Here is a 21,251-nt window from a genome sequence, read left to right as displayed (position 1 = left end):
TTGAACCTTTGATGGTAATCCTGCACAGACGGAGGGAGTACAGAGAACACGCTAACCGGTATTCTCAGTGCGTTTTCCATCGGAGGCCTTTCTTTTTTTTTCCCTTCTCAACAAAGAAGGGGGAATGAGACGTTTGACCATCAGTCACACAGGTCATCCTGCAAATCTTTTTCCATCTGTCTCAAGGCTCATTAAAACATCATGTCAGTAAATTTATGCCTTTTTTTTTCCCCCTCAGACTTCAATCTTCCAATCCACCAAACACGAGTCAACAGCACAATATGCAAATTAGCGTTTGCAGAGAAGACTTTGCTGACTTTCTCACACTCAGCTGTGACACTAATCCCACAAAGGCATGCCACTTACAAATGTTACCCTATTAAAAAAGCAAATAAACAGTATTATTAGGAAGCTAGCGGGAAGAAATCTCCTAAACTCTAAATGCCTCACTTGTCATGACGCATTCGTATCAGCACCACACAGAACCGAGAGGTGGAGCATCTGCTCTTATTATCACGAATGTTTCCATGAAAATGTTTCACATTTTTAGGGCAAAAACATGGGTACAAATAGCACAAATGCACTTTAATGGTGCAATATTATAGCATAAGAAGTTTCTGTTTTCACATGATCACTTTCTGTTGTTTAATATATTTAACATTATTGAGGCAAAATCAAAGCAGAAGGAGTGTTTTACTCAATACTGAATGCTTTGAGTCGTGCACCTCTTCTCATTCAGGTTCATCAGATAGTTTTCACAACTGCACTTGAGGATACTTTCATTAATACATTTGCTGGAATCCCTGACCTTTACGTAATAAAGTGAGGATTTTTCTCGCCGTAGTATGATTTATAGCAGTTGTCTAAAAGGACTATTCACTGTGCACCAACCGTCGTCTACACCTTAAAAAAGCAAAAAAAAAAAAAAAAAAAAATTCCACAAATCAGCTCGTGACAACTCTTCATTGTTCACTGAAACCCATTCAGGAACTCCTTCACGGAGAACTGTCATTGAGGCAAAAGCTTTCTGACAATAAAGAGTCTTATAAATAAAATATATTCTGGTTATTCAACACTTGTATATTTACAAAGCAATTAAGTGTTCTCCCGTTGATGGTTTTATCGTGAAACTAGAATGTAAAATATTAAATGGCCAAAAACAAAAGATTGAATAAAATGTGCATTTAATTGCACATTTCCATTTCATATGCTCCCAAAAAAATACAGATGTCTTCACATGTTTGTCAGCTCTTCTGGGGCTTTCATGAGGATCTGGAAGGCAGACTGAAATTTTCAACTGGCAATTTGGGAAGTTTCTGAGAATTCCTGGATGCTAATGTGACGCCAGTCAGTCCAGTAGCATGTGAGCATAAATTACATATGAAGGACAGTGCCACTGGTGCAATGTACTCCTTAATATTCAAACCTTAGTGCAGTGAATGTGGGTGCATATAAAAACAGCCAGCATTCATTTCACCTCACTTATTTCTGAACGGGTAGAAACCTGGATGGATTACACTGACTTTACTGCACGATTTCATCTGTGTGTTGACTTGTGATGAGGATCTTGTAGGTCATTTATCTGCTGATTTGTGAACGCTCTAAACTGGAAAATGGGATTTTCTTAGCCGTTAACTCGGCGTGTTCCCAACTCTACAATAAATGCAAAATTCCCATTCACACCTGACGCGTCGTGATACACGGGGCGCCGGTTCCCAGTGCCTTCTGAGCCCTATAAAGTGTCCACTTCATATTAAAAATAAATAATAATAATGAAAAAGAAAACACTCAAGTGGCAGACAACAAACTACTCTGACAGAATTTCTACAACCCTGTTCATCAAAATGACAGACAAGACAGAGGAGTGTGACCTCTGAGGTGGTCTTGCGGAGAGCTGACCACGATAAAGCCCCCTCCCCGGCCTCCTGTGCGTCATCGCGGCCGCTCGGAGGAATATATCAGCGCAATCCTTAGCACGGTCGCTGACGTGGACGCTCATCTCTGCTCTGACTGCAGCCGGAAAACACCTCTAAATGCAAAAAGTAATGCCTTTCAATCACGCGGTGGTCACCAACAGGAGACGCGAGGAGGATAAACAGGTCAGCCAAAGCATCATCTGGTCCCCATCTGCTCTCGGCGTGTTGCAGCCTGTCTCAAGCAGAGCCCCCAAGATTTCACTAATTAGCTTCTGGAGGGCCGCGGACACCTGAAATATTATGCATGACAAAAACAGTTTTTTTTTTCTTTTTTTCTTTTCCCAGTGTCTATTTGCAGGCGCTCTCCGTGCTGTCGGTTGCGTCTGCGGCGGCGTACGTGTGGATTTGTGCACGTCACCGGGTAATTCAGCCTCATGAGTGTATGTAAACCGGTGTGTTAATGCAGATGTCAGTCAGCCGCTCGCGCCGGCGGATGCCGGAGACATTAGAGAAAATGGTTGTGCTTTGTTTTATACATGAGGTGTGCATTGTTCATGAGGTCGTCTTTATGCAGCGAGAGGATGAAAAAAAAAAAAAAAAACTGCTGTCTTTTTCAAGTCTGTTCACCTTGGAGCCGCATGCAGCGGTTCACATGCACAGCTGGAGATACCATCTCTGAAATGGGACGGGGGGGGGAGTCTGGTGACTCTTGGCATGGGAATTAGGTACTTTAATAGCCGTGGCTATAAAAAGTGTAGAGAAAGGACCATGAGCATATGTCCACAACACTTTGGGAACATGTTGTCTTTTGTATCTAGAACAGAGCTTGTGGCTCTTGGATGGAAGGCCACTGCACCTTCTCCTTAGTGTGCAGCCAGAAGGGAATTCATCTCTCTCCAGTTTTTTCCAAGGACATTTGTCACTGAACATTCAACAAAAGTTTCGGGCCAAAAGTCTCTTGTAAAACAAGGAAGCTAGAGGAAAGAGGAGAAAAAGCTCGTTTTAGAAAGCAGAATATGGGACGTTTTTCATAAAAAACACTGCAGACGAGCATCTAAATTTCCTTTTTTGACATTGTGACACCATTGTGTGGTGCAAACGTCAGTTTGTAAGACTTTTAAGTGCCCATTTACATGTTGATCAAAAGCTATAAATCTCTCATCTGCTGTTATGAAAAGCAGCATCACGGATATTCCACATTAACAATAGAGGAATGGCACTACAGGGGATATTTGACCCATCCATGTTTCCATTTAAAAGTAGAACACTAATTTATGGATATTTTTGGTGTCAGGCTGGAAAATGAAGCAGGACGGGTGTTCAGAATGAATTCAAGTGTACTCGTGAAGCCCATTGCTGCCTATGTGAAAAGCAAACTAAGACGCGGTGGGTGGCAGTCATCGTGCTGTCACTTCCGATTCCACCAAACAGTGCGCATAATTGTTGACACGGTGTATAAAGATGTTGACAAGGTATTGACTCCTGTGAGTAAAAACTGTGGCAGGGTTACCGTCCTGACTCTCCTCCCGAGCAAATAAAAAAATATCAGCCCGAACGCGCAAACACACTCCAGTCATTCAGGAAAGTGACATGAGTGATTGGGCACTTGGCTCCCCTCAGCTTTAGAGCAAATAATTAAGTGGTGTTTCTGTGTGTTCGGATAAAAAGGCATTAGAAATTCATTTCTGTTTTCTATCGCCTGATTTTCAAGGGAACAAAATGGTCTGTGTAGATTCCTTAGTGGGAGCGCTGTCTAAGATGAAAGATTTATGCATTTGCATGTGGCTCTGAACTAAGACATGACAAAAGTGCACTGCTGCTGTGCTGAGCAGTGTGGGTGGACCAGGGATCCACTGCTGCGTTTCTCTCGCATCATTATTCTCTCCTCTTTTTTTTTTCTTTTTTTTTTGCTCCTCGCTTTTCAGCTCCGTGACTCCAGCACAGTGGGGAGATCAACAAAGGAGCCTCACACTCCTTCACTCTCAAACATACATTAGCAGCGGCGCATACACGGGGCAACGTACGCGCTTACCACTCTGAATGCAATGAGGGGGGGTGGGCAGAGAGATACCAGCCCGATGGAGCGGGAGGGAGGGGGCAGGCTCGAGAAAATGACAGCAGGACGGGGAGAGGCCGACGAGATGGAGTGGGCGGAGAGCTCGTATTTGTCTCCAGTGATTTGAACCTCCCTCTCTGCCATTTCTACAAAGAGGTAAATATTTTTGAAAGCTGAAAATTCTGAGAAGTCAGCACGCGCCCAGATGGTTATTGAGATTGGACAGCAGATCCTTGATCCAATGCACAAATGTGTACTTAGTTAAGGTCTCCTCCAGCTATTTGCACGGCTCGGGCGACCGGATGAACGCCGTTGTTTTAGTTCCACCTTAAAATCAGAAGGCTTCGTGCCTGCTGGATCTCTGCACTGCTGCCATAGCGACAGTGTTGGAGAGAGGCAGGCGGCTGGAGCCTTCCTGCACTGACACAACTTTACACTTTTTTTTTCCACAAGGAGACGGAATGCAGAGGGAGCTACTCTTTTAAACCGGGAACAACAAGAACAACAACAATGTGTTCACAAAGTTTGTGGAGAAAAAAAGAGCGACACCAGGCAGACAAGCAACATGTAATTGTAAAATAACGGTAATAAAGTAAATTTCAACGAATTTAGAAAGGGAAGAAAACAAATTGAAATATCAAAAAGAGCAAATTGGTTTGCATGAGCAAGTGGCATCAAGTTTCAATGGACAGCAGAGAATAAAATAGAACTAGAAGAAGCACAAAAACCTGAATGGAATCTGAAAACATGATTCAATCCTCATTCAGCTTTAGATTTCAGCCCCACCTGATATAGTCTATCCACAGGTTTAGGGATGAGTCAACTTGTGTCAACATTTCAAAGTAAATTAGCTCAAATTCACCGTTTAATTGTCCCTTTCCAAATGTTTGGCTTCATATTTTTTTTATTATTAATCTGAGCTTTACTGGTTAAATTAAGTAAACCTGTGTGTGTGTGTTCAGCCCCAACAGGGAGGCGGGCGTACAGATTGCTTTTTAAAATGTTTTTAATTGCAGCTTAATTTCAGCTGAACAAGTTTAAATATCTTATTGGCCATAATGAAACACTCTTTTGGAAAGTGAGGACATTTAGAGAAAATGTCTACAAACATTACATTCTGAGCTAAGGGGGAGCGAGCTAATGACGTTTGCACTGGATTGTGTGATCTGAGCATATTGTAGCCGCCTCACTTCTCCCGTCTCCTCACACGGGGTAAATAGGTATCTGCACCTCTACCTCTGTTTTCTGACTAAAATGCTGCATTTTGCACGTATCGATAAAAATGAAAAATTGAGAGGCAACACAGTGCACGCAAGTGACAACAGAAACACGTCATAAATACTGCACATGTAGACGAGAAAATATGCCAAGTACAAAACCTTGAAACTAAATTATTAACGGTGTCTGCCGTTAAAAACGCAGGGTTGTTGTCTGATCGACACTAAATTGAAGCCTCTTTAGAAATCTCGGATGTAGCCATTCATGCCCTTCATGGCTCAAAACTGATCAATAAGATCTTAAAATAAACTATAAAACACACGGAGCCAGTGGAGTGAAGTTTTCTGTTAAAACCAGTGTCTGCTCTACTATCAACAGATATCAAATATGCGCTGATAGAAGTGGCTCTCCGGGGCTCAAGATACATATTTGGGGATTGTGTTACTCACTATTCTTGAAATCTCTGGCGATATTTTTTATTGTCAACAAATCCCATTAAAAACACACACACACATACACACACACACGCACGCACGCACGCACACACGCACAAGCAGCGCGTGCTCTCTGGAATTTAATACCATAATATATTTGATCCCCTGTGCCACAGGCATCCAGTGCTGTCCAAAAACTATTTTTACTGCAGTGGATATGTTATTTTGATGAACCTTAATCCTCGTACAGCGGCCTACTGCCAGCCTGCAGCCGTAAATACTCACTAAACCAGCAAATGACAATTAATCTGCAACTGATAATAGTCCTCAAATACGACACAATTTATTCCTGTGGAGAAACCGCTCCCCCCTGAAACCACGATGTCCGGCTGTCAAATTACTCAAAAAGAAAGGAAACACATTTAATTGCAACCCTTTTCTAAAAACGAGTGCCTGCAGTGAGAATATATCAACTTGTTGATAGTAGAGTGGACGGAGAAGTCCTTTTCAGAGGATTTTTTTTTCCAGCCTTTTTCCTTCATTTGTGGTAGAAATTTCAAAGGCTGGTTCCAGACCTCTGAGCCACTGCCCACATCTCTCATGTTTTTTGTTCAGCTATTCAAATATGTGTGGTGTGTTTGGATTAAAACAGCAAATCAGAGCTTTGTCGGCAAGATTAAGAATGGGGATGTCTTCATGCCGGAGCCAGAAAAAAAAGCTCAATTCATGAGAAGGAAGGGAAAGAAAAAAAAAAAAAAAAAAAAAAAAACAAGCCCGTGAACAAGATTGACGAGCTGTGTGGCTGCGTGCGATGAAACTTAAATAACAACTTATAAAAGTGCATAATTATTGGATTGTTGTGAAAACAGCGAGCTCATCCCGAGCCGCCGCTCCCACTGCTTGTGTTGTGACTGAAAGTGACTGCGGCGGGATGGATATGTCACTTTCCACAGAACAAACGACCCCGCTCAGACGGAGAGCAGTGAACGTGAACAACAGGATCTCTGACTGGATAATGAGATGAGAAATGAAATGGAAATTTAGTCTGATTATTGCAGTAAAAATGTAATTGTTCAAATTCCTCCAGTTACACCACATGAATTAATAACGACATTAAAGATGGAAAAATCAGCATGACTTGATCTCTGCTGCCAAGACTTTTATCTTTTTATGACTAATGAATGTACTTAATGACAGAAATTAGGAAAAAAAAAAATTGGATTTACTATTAGTTTTGTCGCATAGAGGAACATTAGGTGGGTTTGTTCGATTAGTTTTGTGTTTTTCTGTTGCAACCGGCGAATGAAATATGTTCAGTGAGAAACCAGGAAATGAAACAGAAACAGATTGATTTCAGGTCAATTATCAGGTACAAAGATGCACATATTCTCCACATCCTACACACACTATAACACAGCTGAATGGTATTTTAATAGCCAGTAAAAAGCGACACGGCGAGTCGTTAGTAGCGGGACAGTTTAATGGGGGAGACGACGCTGAAGTCTGAATCTGATCTGGAACATTTTGTGAAAACGCAGTGTTCTTCAGAAAAGCCTCTAACGATCACCGGCTGACATACATGCAGACACATTTGTAGCGACAAAGGTTCCTCTTGTTTTTAAAGTCGTCTCCCAGCTGGCTCCCTGCCTCCACTCCCGCCCGCGTTTTACAGCAGTTGTCATTAATAGCTGTTTGCCATTAATTGTTAACTATCCCCCCACTTTCTGTACAGAGCTGAATAATGTAGAGGTTCAAGTGCAGACAGACCCCGTCGTATTTACTCAGACTGTTACCCTGCCTCTCTGGATGTGCTTTGTCATGTTAATGGATCTCAAGGTGAATTTGCACAAGACAGATAAAACAAAAGAGGTGGCGCACATTTGTTGCAATTTCTCATTTTTTTTAAACACTCCGAAGACTCTCTGGCTTTTATGTGGATGTTTGTGTGTTGCTCGGTGTGACACGGCACTCATCGTCTACAAGTGAAGAAGTCGGGGGCAAAATTGGAGTTAAAGGCACAGCTTGACATTTGTAGAACAATTCTTAACACCTGATAAACCTGATGTAGCGTCGGTGCGGAAAACAAATAACTGCAGTCAGTTAGTTCAGGTTCATATCAACACCGAGGTGCTTCCTATCAGCGCCCGGAAAGCTAATTAATAAACACATTGCATCCCGTTTGTTTAATTCATGCAATCAAGTAGGAGCGCGTGAAAAAAAAACAAAACAAAACAAAAAAAACAAACTGGTGACTATTTCACACTATATGGAAGTTATGTGCAGGCTATTTATCGGCCACAGCGAGCTGTTGCCAAGCAACAATCGGTGACTTCAGGAAATCGCTGCTCTCGGACGAGAAATAACATGTCATTACTACAAGTTGGTTTTTGCACAGATTAAACAAAATGAATTGAAGGGCCTGGAGCTGTTGGTAGACAGACGTCCTTATTGGCTTTTTATGAAATGAGTTTGGTGCTCATCTATTTATCCGGCATGAAAACTATGTCCTTTTCCTCAGTGGAAAACTTCATTAGTGAGAGAGAAAGAGTCGTCGACACGGTGTCAAACTGACAAGTAAAATGAGAAATATGGTGGAAGGAGTGCTGCCTAAAGTTCATGATCTGCAGCTGCATTAACCCCCATCAGCCTCCTGTCTGTGTGTGCTGTTCTTTAGTGTCTGAACCGGACCAGTAGTTTCAGGCACACACACACACACACACACACACACACAAGAAGCAAAAGCGATCTTGATCAGAAGGCAAATTTATCAGTGATCACTTCTACAACAAAAATATCTGAGGTTATGACAAAAGGATGTGTTAAAAACAACAGTCTGCCTCTAAGTTTACATTCATCAACACCCATTGATTTAATATTTCTCACCATAAAATGTGTTGATAATCCAGAGAAGTATTTACAATTCATATCTGCTTCGTGTCAATCTCATAAAGTACGGAACTTCTGAAAACTCTTCAAAGAAGGAGAACATGTTTTCAAGTGTAAACTTTCCAGAGTGTCACTCACCGTTGAAGCTGGCATTGCGGATGTACCTCAGCAGAGTTTTTCCCTCTGCAGCCTCCAACTGTGGACAAATGCCAGGATGATCAGGGCACAAGTCCCTGTGCATGTTGTGAAGAGCGTGGGCCATGGCGTAGACGGCGTCAATCACGAACTGCACCTTTCCTTCCTGCTCGTACTTGGAGTCGATGCCAATGCGCTCCTGGCCTGAGGGAAGAAAAGGAAGAGGAGGACTAATGGCCAAATGCATCATGAGCCATTAGACATTACATTTCCTCTCTTTCCTTCTGCTTCTCTCTCTCTCTCTCTCTTTTTATCTGCCTCCGTTTCGCCGCTGTTAGTTCACTCGCGAATCCTGATGGAATTACACGTAAACTGACAACGTGGCATGGAAAATAAGAAGACGCCTTTAATTCCCAAGTGGAAAATATCAAGCTGAGCCGAGAGACAAAGTGTTTGTGACAAATACAGCAGGCTCAGATTGAATTACTGTGCTGTATTACGGAGTAATAGGCTTCTAACGGTGAACCCCATTTGTCCCATCTGAAAGGTGATGAAGATCACCGTGAACTTTAGTAACACACCCTCCTACAGTGGCTTCCTGCTCTTTTATATCATCCTCCCAGTGCACTGCCCTTTCACTATGGGCTGCAGTAAAGGTTTTGCTTCATTCTGCTGATACACACTTTGAATACCTAATGTACAGCCCCGGCTGGATGTTTTTTGTTTTTCTTATGAACTGAGTTGGTTGTTTTATTCACCCAGAAGCTAAAAGCCCCATTTCAAAGGGCGGATGAGAAGTATAACCAAAATGCTACTTCTGCCTTTAACACCACCAACAATAATGATCATCATCATCATCATAATCATCATCATCATTATAATTATAAGATTCTGTCTCCCAATCAACACAAAGACGCACCATCAGGACATAAACTCTGATCACGGCAAGATGCGTTCATGTGTTTGCAGCTGAGCCGGGTGATGATGTTAATAGGACAGATATAAGAAAGTGGCAGACGACCACACACTGAAGGAGCTCAAATGCAATCTGCGCTGACATTTCAGCCCATTTCTCAGAAGCAAGCACACTTTTCAGCCCACACACAACCTCTCTGCTCCGCGCAGGACTGCTGTCGTTGGACAGTCTTTTGAACGCGAAAGCCTCCTGTTCGTATTTAAAATGCACAAATATCCGCTCGGCTCCAGGTTTAAAGGAAAGGCGACGTGGAGACATTTGTACAGCCACTTTCGCTGGATTTGGAGGAAAGATAAAAGGTGCTTCACAGTCATTTTGCGGAGGGTTTGCGGGGCTCTGCTGAGAGGAGGAACGTCTTCTGTCTTTGACGCATGATGAAAGACGGCAAACGGGAGATTATAAAGGAAACAAAATCCTCCAGCAAACAGTAATTTGTGTCACACTGTTATTACCGTCATCACGTATGCAAGCGCGATTAATACAGCATCCCACATCGCGGGCATCAACCACGTAGATAATAAATGCAGCGCAATGCCTGTCACAGTGTCACGCGCCAGAGTTTAGGTAATAAGAGCAGGCATCGCTGTAGGAAACAACGCCGCCACCATTAATACTATAACAAAGATGCTGCTAAAACAGAACGGGGGCATGAAGCGATTCTCGCTTTAGCTTTTTGTCTTTCCCCAGCAATGAATAAAATATTGCCGGCTCTGTGCGGCGACTGTGCTGAGCTGTCAAGGTGACTGGGTTAAGAAGGGACGGGGAGGACGGCGGGGAGCAGGGGGGGGGGGGGGGCGGGGGATGTGGGACACTGGAGTTACAGGACATTTGCCACAAGAGCAGACGGTCTGTAACTGTAGTATATGACTCAGACACGTGGTGCAATACGATTCTAATAATAAACCCTGGCTGCCCTGCACCCGCTGGGTAGAAACACCTGGTGTTAGACTTTCTGGCTGCGCTGCAGACAAGCAGGGTAGCGTCAAACCCCAACAGTCTCCCCTCAGCTTCCGATGCGGATGAAAGGTCACGTTCGCATCAGCCGGGCACGTCGCTGCGTGCACGCGCTCTTTCGGTGTACTACATGCGTGCTCCTAATTAGTTCACGCCGGAGGAGCCCGTGTACCTGTGCATTTACGGCTGGTGTCCTCTCTCTTGGAGGCGCTGAGCAGCCTGCAGTCAAAGTTTTCCTCCCAAAACTCTGCAAACCACACGTTCCTGCGATTGTTCTCCAGGGTGAGAGCGGTAAAGTATTCATCAAACCCTGTGAGAGAGAGAGAGAGAGAGAGGAAAGAGGAGAATGGCTCAGTTCCGGACCAATTATCAACCAATCCAGACCTGGAGGAAATGAAGTGTAACTCGCAGCCACAGCAGCAAGGTGTAGGAGGAGGAGGAGGAGGAGGAGGAGGAGGAGGAGGAGGAGGAGGAAGAGTTGGCTGCTAGATGTTGGAAGAACACCACTTCTTCCTCCTGAGCCCCCAGGACTTTAACCAGCAGCAGAGAAATATGACACTAATAATTTGGACGTAGGACAAGGAGTGAAATGACCAGAGTTCTGATGCTCTGCTGAAAGCAGAAAGACAGTTTAACAAACAAAGAGATTGAAAGAAGAAATTGAAGAAAGTGAACATAACAAAGAGGTTCACAAACACAAGGCTCACATTCAAACCTGATAATGGAAATAAATGAACAAATTCAAATTAGTCTTCACTTTTGAAACATTCAAAAGTCAATAAAAGATTATACCTGTGTACACTGCAGAAGACTGAGTCACATCAACAATGGAAAACAGTTATTAGTTATATTAACAGTACAACATCCTACGTGCACAGTGCATAAGTAAAATACGATTTTGTGATTTTCCACAAGTTTTTATATTAAATTCTTCAAACTGAGGCTGCAATAAAGGGAATTAAAAGGTACTTTGAAAATGCAAAGCATCAAAACACAACAGCATTTCACTTATTAAAACAATAAATCCTTTTCATTTTCCCAAATCAGAAATTGTGTCTTAATATCACAGGACCACTCCTGTGATCTAGAGGTAATGTAAGAAAATGTGTAAGTTGCTGAACGGCAGGACCGACTGAAGGTTTGTTAAAAAAAAAACAGGCACAGAGGTGATATTGCATGAGCACACATGGAATCTGAGTAAGAATCACATGTGACAGAAAAAAGTGACAGAAACTCTCACGTGCATGGCAGTGTGATTCAAAAGTCTATTTTTTTTTTTTTTTATTCATTTCCTTAAGATTGTGTCTGTTTTGAACTTGTTTGAAGAGAAAGTGTAAATCCACTCAGTTATTGAGTTGAGAGGCTTTTCATCTGTTAGCCCTCCACAATCTTCATTGTAGTCGTTATTATGAGACATTTTCTGTGTTGTGCCTTTTCAGGTGCGGGTTGCTTGTGCTGAGTGATGAATGCATATAGAAGGTGAGTGCATGGAAACAGGTCCTGAGTGACAGTGATAAGAATGTGACTATCATCGCAGATTTTTTAGAGAAAGACATCAAACAAAAAGTTTTTCACTTCAGACCAAAGTGCAGCAGCAGCAGCAGCAGCAGCAGCTCTTCAAGGTGAGGCTGGAAGTGAGAAACGCAGAGCTGGAGGAAGGACGCCGCTGAGCATCACCTCTCCCTCCAAACACCGCATTAACCAACAACAGTGTGTATTTTGCACCAGGATGTCAAACTGAACTTCTGATTCATGGTTTAAAAAAAAAAAAAGAAAAAAAAAAGAATTAAAACTCATATATTACAGCCTTAAAAACAAAGAAGAATTCAGACACAATAAGTGGAATTAAAAGGAGCAAAAACACAACAGGATTAACACAACAGATTTACCAAACACATAAATTATAAAACTGTTCTTAATGTCTTATGCGGTGATATCACCACATTAGTGCTATTTGGAATATTTACCAAATATAATTCTTACCACTGTTCTGCTTTGATAGCTGGAATAATGTGAAGCTCTTGTCATGATTACTATGTTTAACATGTCGTTATGATAGAATGTTCAAATTAGCAATAAAAACGCATTTTAAGTGACAGTGATACCAATATGATTGGTATTTATTTGTGTGAAAGCCAAACAAATGAGCGCATGTTGAAATGTTGTTAGTCAGGTAGTGCTGATCGTCGGAGGCGGTGCCTCAGGGGGCTGACAGGCGTCCCCCTGCTCATTAGTCACAACTGGAAAAAACATGAAATAATCTTGATATGCTGTCTTGCACATGCAGGTTTTCGAAAGACGCTTATTTACAAGACCGGATTTATTTTGACTGTAGAATTGTCCAAAAAAAAAAAAAAAAGAAGCAAAGACTGAATGTTTCTGCATTCTTAATAAAGAAAACTTCACATTACTACATCTCTTTAATACTGAGCTTCCTGTTTGAGATCTGACCACTATGCCGCAAAAGTCCTGCAATGAATTGTTAATGAGCGCAAAGCTTGAAATTTTCTGGATATCACAGACAGTGGAGGTGTGAGAGCGATCGTACTGGAGCGTGTGGCGGCGGAGAATCTGGCCGCTGGTTGCTGGAAGCTCACCAGCAAGTCGCCACCTCATCAAAATTTGACCACGGTGGTTCCCCTTCCTCCCCAGCCCCATGGAAGTTTAATCACTTCTTTCATCTAGGAAATTACATTAATTAAGAAACAGGATGCATAATAAATAACGCAGGGATCGTAAGTGGCGCCACAGCCTGTTGCCTTGGGCTGCCAGGTCCTGAACAGGTTTTCTTCACAGCCACCTCAGCGGAGAGCCACGTGTTGGCTTCACGCTTGTTTCCAGCCTGGATGAAACATTAGCTTCATGAGAAATAAGGAGGAAAAAAAACTGTGTGGTGTGTTTCTTTTTGCTTTTTTCCCCCGCTTTCTCTAACTTCACCACCCAATGTGGGTCAGCAGAGAGCGCCGGGACAGAGCTTCTCTGCCGAATTCGAGCGGAGCGGCGTTTTCCTTTCCCTCTATCTTTTGTTTCTGAATAGACACTCTTATGTCTGGGGGATAATCTGAGCTTCACATTTTAATTCCCCTTTGTCTTGCGGACCTATCTGTTGAGCGGTGGGTAAAGGTGGTAATGGCTAATCAGAGGCGAATGACTCAGCTGATTTTCCTAACAAAAGACCATTAACGACAGACGGAGGATTAATAATATTCTCTCTGCCTCCTGAGTGTACATTTGTCCTGGCTGGACCTCCCCTAATTAAGGAAAGCCTCATGAAAGCCAGACTTTAAATTTCCTCGATTGTGATGATGGGTGGTTATTAGGACTGTGACACTGGACAGAACTTAAAATAGATGGAACACGCTGAGAATATTTCTGTGGTGAATTTTGCATGGCCCAGCAAAGACAGCTGTATAATTTCCTCTTTATCTCACCCTGTTTCAAGCTCCAGTTTTAAAGGGAAACAGTTGGTGGTGATTTTTCTTTTGGAGATAAATGATAATAAAAAAAAAAAAAAAAAAAAATGTAAAAATTGTCAAAAACACAAATGGTTATTATGGGAAAACTAAATTAAAGCCTTTCTCCATCCCATCATTGTGTGCCTCTTTTCAGCGATGACACAGAGAAAAGGGATTTTTCAATTTAGAACCACTAAAGCCAAGATTTACATTAAAATGTCTGCCGAAGGTGAATAATTTACATTCACTGGTTTCAATGTTGGACATAAAAAAAAAAAAAAAAGAAGAAGCTGAGTGTAGTCTGGTCGTGTCCAACGCATAGTGGAACGTAATAACAAGGTCATATCGGATCTCCGAGGACCGGGAAAAAGTCATTCGGAGAAATGGAGGAAATTGCTTACTGACGTAGAAATCCACGAGGCAGAGGGATGAGAAGCGGGTGCAAAAAAAAAAAAAAAAAGAAAAAGGGTAAATACATGAAACATCACAGATCCTTCCACAGAATATCCAGGGTACCGTGTGCTTTCTGGAGCGTACATCACCCCAAAGCCTCCAGGTTTTCACACCCCATGCATATAAAAAAGCTGCGTTGATCAATTTTTCTCCTATTAACAGTGAATGAAATGTTTAATGTTGCTCATTGTGATGAACACACGCGGCGTTATGAGAGAGCTCCGCCGCTCGGTTCGGCATCTTCAGGCTTACTTAATTATTTCAGCTTCACAGCTCCTGGTCTTCTCTGTGGGAGTTTCCTATAGTTCCTGCTGCATCCGTCGAACTGCGTTCGCAGCAAATTTGGCAACACGAGTTGATTTGATATGGATTTACAGAAAATTTCATGGCAATGTGTCTTTTCTATTATTGAGTCTTCATTTCAGAGTTTCCACAAGTATTTATTTTCTACCGGCCATACTGGAAGACTGCACAGTAAATTACTTAAAGCAATTGTTTTCCCCTAAAAACTTCTAGATATGTGTTTCTCTTTCCTGACTTTTAGCAAGCAATCATGATGAAAAAGAGGATATGTGGATCATAAAATCTATTTTTTCATATATAAATTGCACATTTTTAAAAGTGAACGTGAAAACGAACAAATAAAATGATGAAATCACAGACAGCAAACAACCACAGTTGTCGGAAATATGACAATTACAGGCATATTTACCACAAAGAAATGTTTTCACTTTGAACATCTTCAGAAAGTTCAACATCAACAAAGAATTTTCTCGTTGGTTGGAGATCTGAGAGTCTCAAATTTAAGTTTCACTCTGTCAGTACGTGACTGTTACGCTGTTCTTTATTCACAAAATGCAATCATTTGATTAGGTTTGTCTTATCTGCTGGTGGAGCAGCTTTAATCCCTGAGAGGGGGATAAATATCATCCTGCCTTCACAGGTTTCCTTTAAATCTGTTTAATCTGTTGAAATCTTCACACACTAATATTGTGAACAAGGTTTCGGTCTCATCTCGCCATCAGCCGGCCAGCTTGACTCCGGGCTGCATTGATCAGCGGTTTTTCACATCACGGTGAAAACGGTGGAGCATTTAGCATCGGCGGCGATCGCTACAGAAATCCATTTCCATGAGGGTGCTAATGGAGACCAGCACGGAGCCGGAAGAGAAGCCAATAACCAAACACGTCCGGGTGACTGAGGGTGAAGTTGACTGACACGCCGAGCAGGGAGTCAAAGTTTGGACGGGCCGATGTTTACAGCTTGGTGCTCCGCCTATTTCACTGAACTGCAACAGACTGCGCACACATTTCTCTCAAACAGGATTCTGTGTTTGACTTTTATGCACCTGTTGGAAAAAAGTGTCATTAAATCTGATGAATCTTGTGCAAATGTATGTGGCTCGACTTCCGCAACTGAAAAAGAGCAGTTTCGCCATAATCTGTGCAAATTTCAAAATTTTTGCATCTCCAACAATAGTTATCAGCCCAGTTTCACATTATTATGTATTAAAAAGATTTGTTTTTGCGGTGCTGAGGAAAGTAAGATATGTGAAGCTGTGAAAGCCTAATTTATCATACTTCAAATTAAGTTCCTCTAAATTTTAATCATACCCGGGCGCAGAAAGTGTGGATGTAAAGTGTGCGAAGTGACAACAGATGAAAAATGGCTCATTTACAGTTTCCTCTGTTTAATCAATGAACCACAGTTCCTATTAAACAAAAAACAAAACAAAACCAAAAAAACAACAACAAACAAACAAAAGTAATAAATAAAAAGAGAAATTCAATATGCCTATACTACGAAAGTCTTCTGGCCCACTGCTGAGATCAATATCTGCATATATTGGTGAGTGTTTCACTGCAGAGAAACTCCTGCAGAGCCATTCACAGTTTGGATGGAGTCTGGCGATGACAAATGTGAAATATGTGAAATATGTACTCTTCAGGGTGCAGACAAAAAGCTATGGTGAAGTATCAAACAATTAGACATACAGACAGCCGAGTGTCATCAGCCTCTCATATTTCTCTTTAAATATCCGCTAATGGGCTAAAAATGTGCGTTCCGAAAGAGCATATTAATCTTTTAGAAAACAGAAAATGAAAAACATGTCTGCATCACACAGCACACACTGCGTCTTCGGACCAGCTGAAATCATTAACTAAATGTCTTGAAGAGACCGCTTAATTGAAGGTCTGTTTGATTAATGTGACATAAAAGAGAGTAAATGCTACATTTGATTGGAAGCCAAAAAAATTCCTTTAATTGAACACTGTTGTTGTGCATAAATGCTCTGCGGATAAAACAGAAAACTGCCAACAAGTTTGAGTCTTCGACTCGAGGCCGATAATGATGGCGCTGTGTTCAAAGCTGCTCTCGCTGCTCCCGAGAGACCCAGAAATCGTGATTACTGATGTTTTTTGTTCTCATTGAAATCGTGAATCTTTTTTAAAAAATTTCTCCTTGGTTTGATGATGAACAAACAAAAGCCTAAAGAAACAAATAATAAGAGGAGAGGTGTGTAACAGACGGCGTGCTGAGCTGTGTGTATGTGTGTGTGTGTGTGTGTGTGTGTGTGTGTGTGTGTGTGTGTGTGTGTGTGTGGGTGTGTGTGTGCGGGTACCTTTAATGGAGGAGCGCTTGGGCAGTATAGTGACTGCTCCCACTGCGACGTCTTCAAGCTGGTGGATGGGGCTGCTTTTGGCCCCCCAGCTGTCCGATCCAATCCACAGGAAATGACCCACCTGATTGGCCCTCTTGGTTGCATTGAGAACTCCCCTGCAAGGGCATTTGTGTGTGTTATTAGAGGAGAGGGCTGGAGGTATGTGCAATCTAATATCTATTACACAGAGCTACGGCTGGCAGTGCAGCATTCGAATGTACAGCTCTTCAGCTTATCTCATCAACGATCAGGGGAAAACTTGAGCGGCCACTGATGTTTATATGTACGTGTGTGCATTCAGCGATGTTACTTTTATCTGTATATGAAGAAAGCAGGCGCGCTCTCTCTCGCGTTTCTCCCTGCTCTTAAATTTCAATGCTCATCCACTTCTGGAATCCCCACTCTGAATTTACAGTTACTAAATGTTTGATAGTGCGTTTCTTTACATAAACATTACCCATGGGGTATTGTAAATGAAACAATATCTCCGTTGCTTTGTTCTGATCCGTATTCCCGCTTCTCCTCCGAGGCACGCTTGTGTTTGCGTTGTTATAGGTGGTGTTTGTGTAGCAGACCCAGCCTGTACTGATGGTAAATCTGCGCCTGGAGCCTGTCTTCAGGAGCTGCTACTGAGAGATTAAAGACCTCAACATGGCATGTCATCAGCCCGCCCCAACCACATGGATGAGACCGCGCTCCTCACCGTATGTCTTCCTCACTGGCGAAGATGATGACTGCCCGCGAGTGCTGTGTTTCCAGCAGTTGCTGGATTGTTTTGTCGTAATCCTCCTGCTTGGGGTTGTGGGGAATTTTCAAAGACTGGGCGATGCAGATTCCACCTTTGAATGGGAGAGGAGTGAGAAACGGTAAGGCCTCAGGGATGATCTGGCTCATTCATTCCGTCTGCGCACACACACACACACACACACACATGCACACACATGCAGAACAAAGCCTCAGGTCACAATAGTTCTTCTTTTTCTGTCCTTTTTTTTTTCTTTGAAAATCGAGCTCATATGGAAGTGGAGGGAAAAAAAAACCACATCTGAACACAATAGTGATATTATGATGAATCTTTCATGCCTGCTGTAGAGTCTAAATGATAGTCTTACAGTATATACATTTACATTTTGGCAATGATGTGCAAACCACAGCGGCGTGCAGAAAAACATTCGAGCTGCGCCTGGCCGACCGAGCCGCGGCGTCGGGGAAAAGGGAGTTATAAACATCTCTACTTCAACAAATCCAATAATCCACACTCCAACTGGGATCGAAGGCTACAGGTTTTTACATTACGGATTTGAAAAAAATCCATCACTTTGCATTGATTTTTCATTAAAGGTCATGATTAAATATCTCTTATTGGAACCTGAACCAATCAAACTGCACAACTGGCAATAACAAACAACAAAGATGATATAAATACTGGCAATAAATCAAATGGAGACAGGCCATTACTAATGGGTTTGTACAGTATGAACAGTATTGATTGCTTTCATCAATCAGTCAGTAAATAGCTGGTAGATACTATGGTTTCCCCGGTAAATCATCACTCATCAGATTAGTGGACCTTGTTTTCTCACAAAGCAGCTCGTCATCGGACAGAGAGGCAAAATTACCCTTTTTCTAAAGGAAAAGGTAAGATGTAATAATAATAATAAAGTGCCTTGCTCTACGCTGCAGTGGTAATTACAGGTGCAGAGGACAAGCCAACCCTTTAAACACTTTGAATAAACAGATAATGTGATCACCTGCGTGAGAGAACATTTTAACTACTGTAGACCCAGACTGAAGCAGCAGCCCGTGTCCCGAGTCAACAGCAAAGCTTTACCCAAACCAATTAAAATTTCTCCCACTCAAGCATTTTAATAGTCTTCCCAATAACCTTTTGGTTCAAGTTTCTCTGAGTAGACAGAGAAATGGAAGGAATCTCCTAATTGCCACTCTCCCCAGGCTCATTACTTTGATACAAACAGCGTTTAGCTGGCAGATCACACGTCTTCAGTCACGGTTTACTGTGGCATTTCTAAAAGCAGAAGATAGAAAAAAAAAATGACTGCTGAACCTTTTCTTGACTATTCATTTTTCTGCTATCAGCAAGCCGAACGGGGGATTCTCTTGAAGCGAGAAACACATTCAGTGTGTTCCAAAAGACCTCTGGGATGGCTGCTGTTATCCGCCTCTAAGTGGACTAAACATAAAAATGGAGATCCCGCCAATGGCCTAGTTGTTGCTTAAGGGTTTCTGGTATCCTGTTCCAGCGAAACGTGCTCGGTGTCATTTGAGCGGAGCAGCTAGTGCTGGGAGTCTCCGAGGAGAGAGGCTAAAGCTCCGTTTCAGCACAGAGATCTCAGATCATTTAGGCCGGAGTGACGCCGAACGCACAGGTTTTCTGTTTGACAGAAGTGAAGTGTAGTGTAAAATCTGATGAACTCATATTAGCGGCACCCTTTTGTTACAAAGGGGCGTGCATAGTTTAAAACTGGAGAGCAAAGGAAGAGAGAGAGAGATGCACTCTTTTTTCAGTTTCTCATGAAAATACATGAACTCCATTATGACACCAGCCCTGCAGGCTTGTGTGAAGAGTTACGGCGGTTTAAGAGTCTTGAACGGAGACGTATTATAGGTCATACAGTCAATACTACAGACAGAAACCACAGGAGCCACTGATGAAGATAAGAAGCAGCCCATCTTATCTTCAGAGAGAGAGAGAGGGGGGCAAGAGAGAGAGGGAGGAGGTGGAGAGACTGATAAAGAGGCAGAGAGAGGGAGAGAGAGGCAGACAGGCAGACGGACAGACAGGCAGATAGACGGCGGTGGGAGGGGTGGATGTGCTCAGGCGGCACCGCTGGCTGAATTATTGAATGCCTGCAGAAAAGCTGGTCTGTCAGTCAGGTGGTCAGCCAGTTAGTGGAGGAGGCGGACATGATGAAAACGCCAGTGTTGTATCAGTTCTTCCCGAGCCGTGAGCTCCTGGGTTGGCCCGCCTTCACCTGTCACGCGAAGGCTTTGTGTGGACTTTAAAGAGTCGTCAAGCCGAACTGTGGCTTTAAAGGAAGAGCCGGGTGTCTGTCGAGGTTGGAGATTTGTGATGTGAGACAGATAAATGTCAAGCTTTGGGAGAAGAAAGTGCCTCATCCCAACTTCTTGAAGTCTCTCCAAGAGATGGAACTGTATAGTAACACGGCGCTTTCAAGCCGTCACAGTCAGTGAGGAAGGTAAGTGAGGATGGAAAACAGGCTTTATATTTTTAAATATTCAAAATGTTAAATTTGCTCTTGAAGGAGAAGTGAGACGAGCCGGCGGTGACACAGAGAGTTGCACCTTCTTCATTTACGCGTGAGCTCACAACACAATACCAAAACTATAGGCAGCGTGAACCCGTGCCCTCTGCTCCAGGTTTGATTAATATGTCAAAGACAGCTTAATGATCATGATGGCTAAATTCATCAGGCTCTTGGAAGTTCTCCACTTATCTGTCTGAGTGCCATAGGTCATGCACTGCATTAACTGCTTCAATTATTCATCCTGAATGCCCTCGGTTCTGGAAATGCACCATGAGGCAAGCAATCCAGCTTTGCCATTTTGCTTTGTGAAATACAAATCCCTTTAAATTAGAGGCTCTTGATGGATTCTACCCCCCGTCCGCCCACTCAACACCCTCCAAACAGGAACCTCCAGGGGATCCATAATGCTGCAATTATATTTATCACCTCAACAGTAGAAAAGGCGGACCTGCCCTCTCCAGCCTTCACGCCTGAACACATAGGAGCGCGGCAGAGCAGGCTGACATGCATCTGACATTCAAATTCCACGTCCGCCTGTCCTTCGGCGTGCTGCCCACTCGCCGCCGCCGGTCTGGGACTTGACAATGTTGAGGGGTCATCTGGAAGTAGCTGGGTTTATTTTACGCCATTAGCTGATGCATTATCCTTGATTCTCGGTTCCCTGCTGCTGCTGAATAGAAGAGCTGCGTTTCACCAGCAGGTGTTTCTTTCTCTCCTCCCCGCCGTACAGCTCCAACCACATCACAGAACGTATTGTGTTGGCAACTTCCTGCAATCAATTCCACAGTGATACGTTGTGGGAGGTTTTCCTCAAATGCG

At 42.8% G+C, this 21,251-nt stretch overlaps 1 protein-coding gene across 1 annotated transcript in view; it reads right to left on the bottom strand.

Moving 5' to 3' along the window:
• Positions 1 to 21,251, bottom strand: part of grm7 (glutamate metabotropic receptor 7) — a 79,119-nt gene that overhangs the window by 17,385 nt on the left and 40,483 nt on the right. The window contains exons 3-6 of the mRNA XM_030119514.1: positions 17,849 to 17,984; positions 17,107 to 17,261; positions 10,748 to 10,885; positions 8,649 to 8,849 (exon numbers count right to left, since the gene is read on the bottom strand). Coding sequence (XP_029975374.1) covers positions 8,649 to 8,849; positions 10,748 to 10,885; positions 17,107 to 17,261; positions 17,849 to 17,984 — 630 coding nt within the window. The remainder of the gene's footprint in view (positions 1 to 8,648; positions 8,850 to 10,747; positions 10,886 to 17,106; positions 17,262 to 17,848; positions 17,985 to 21,251) is intronic.

This window comes from Salarias fasciatus, chromosome 20 (assembly GCF_902148845.1).
Source record: "Salarias fasciatus chromosome 20, fSalaFa1.1, whole genome shotgun sequence".
Classification (NCBI taxonomy): Eukaryota; Metazoa; Chordata; class Actinopteri; order Blenniiformes; family Blenniidae; genus Salarias; species Salarias fasciatus.
Note: the sequence above shows the minus strand (reverse complement) of the source record. Positions and strands in the feature narration are given on the sequence as shown.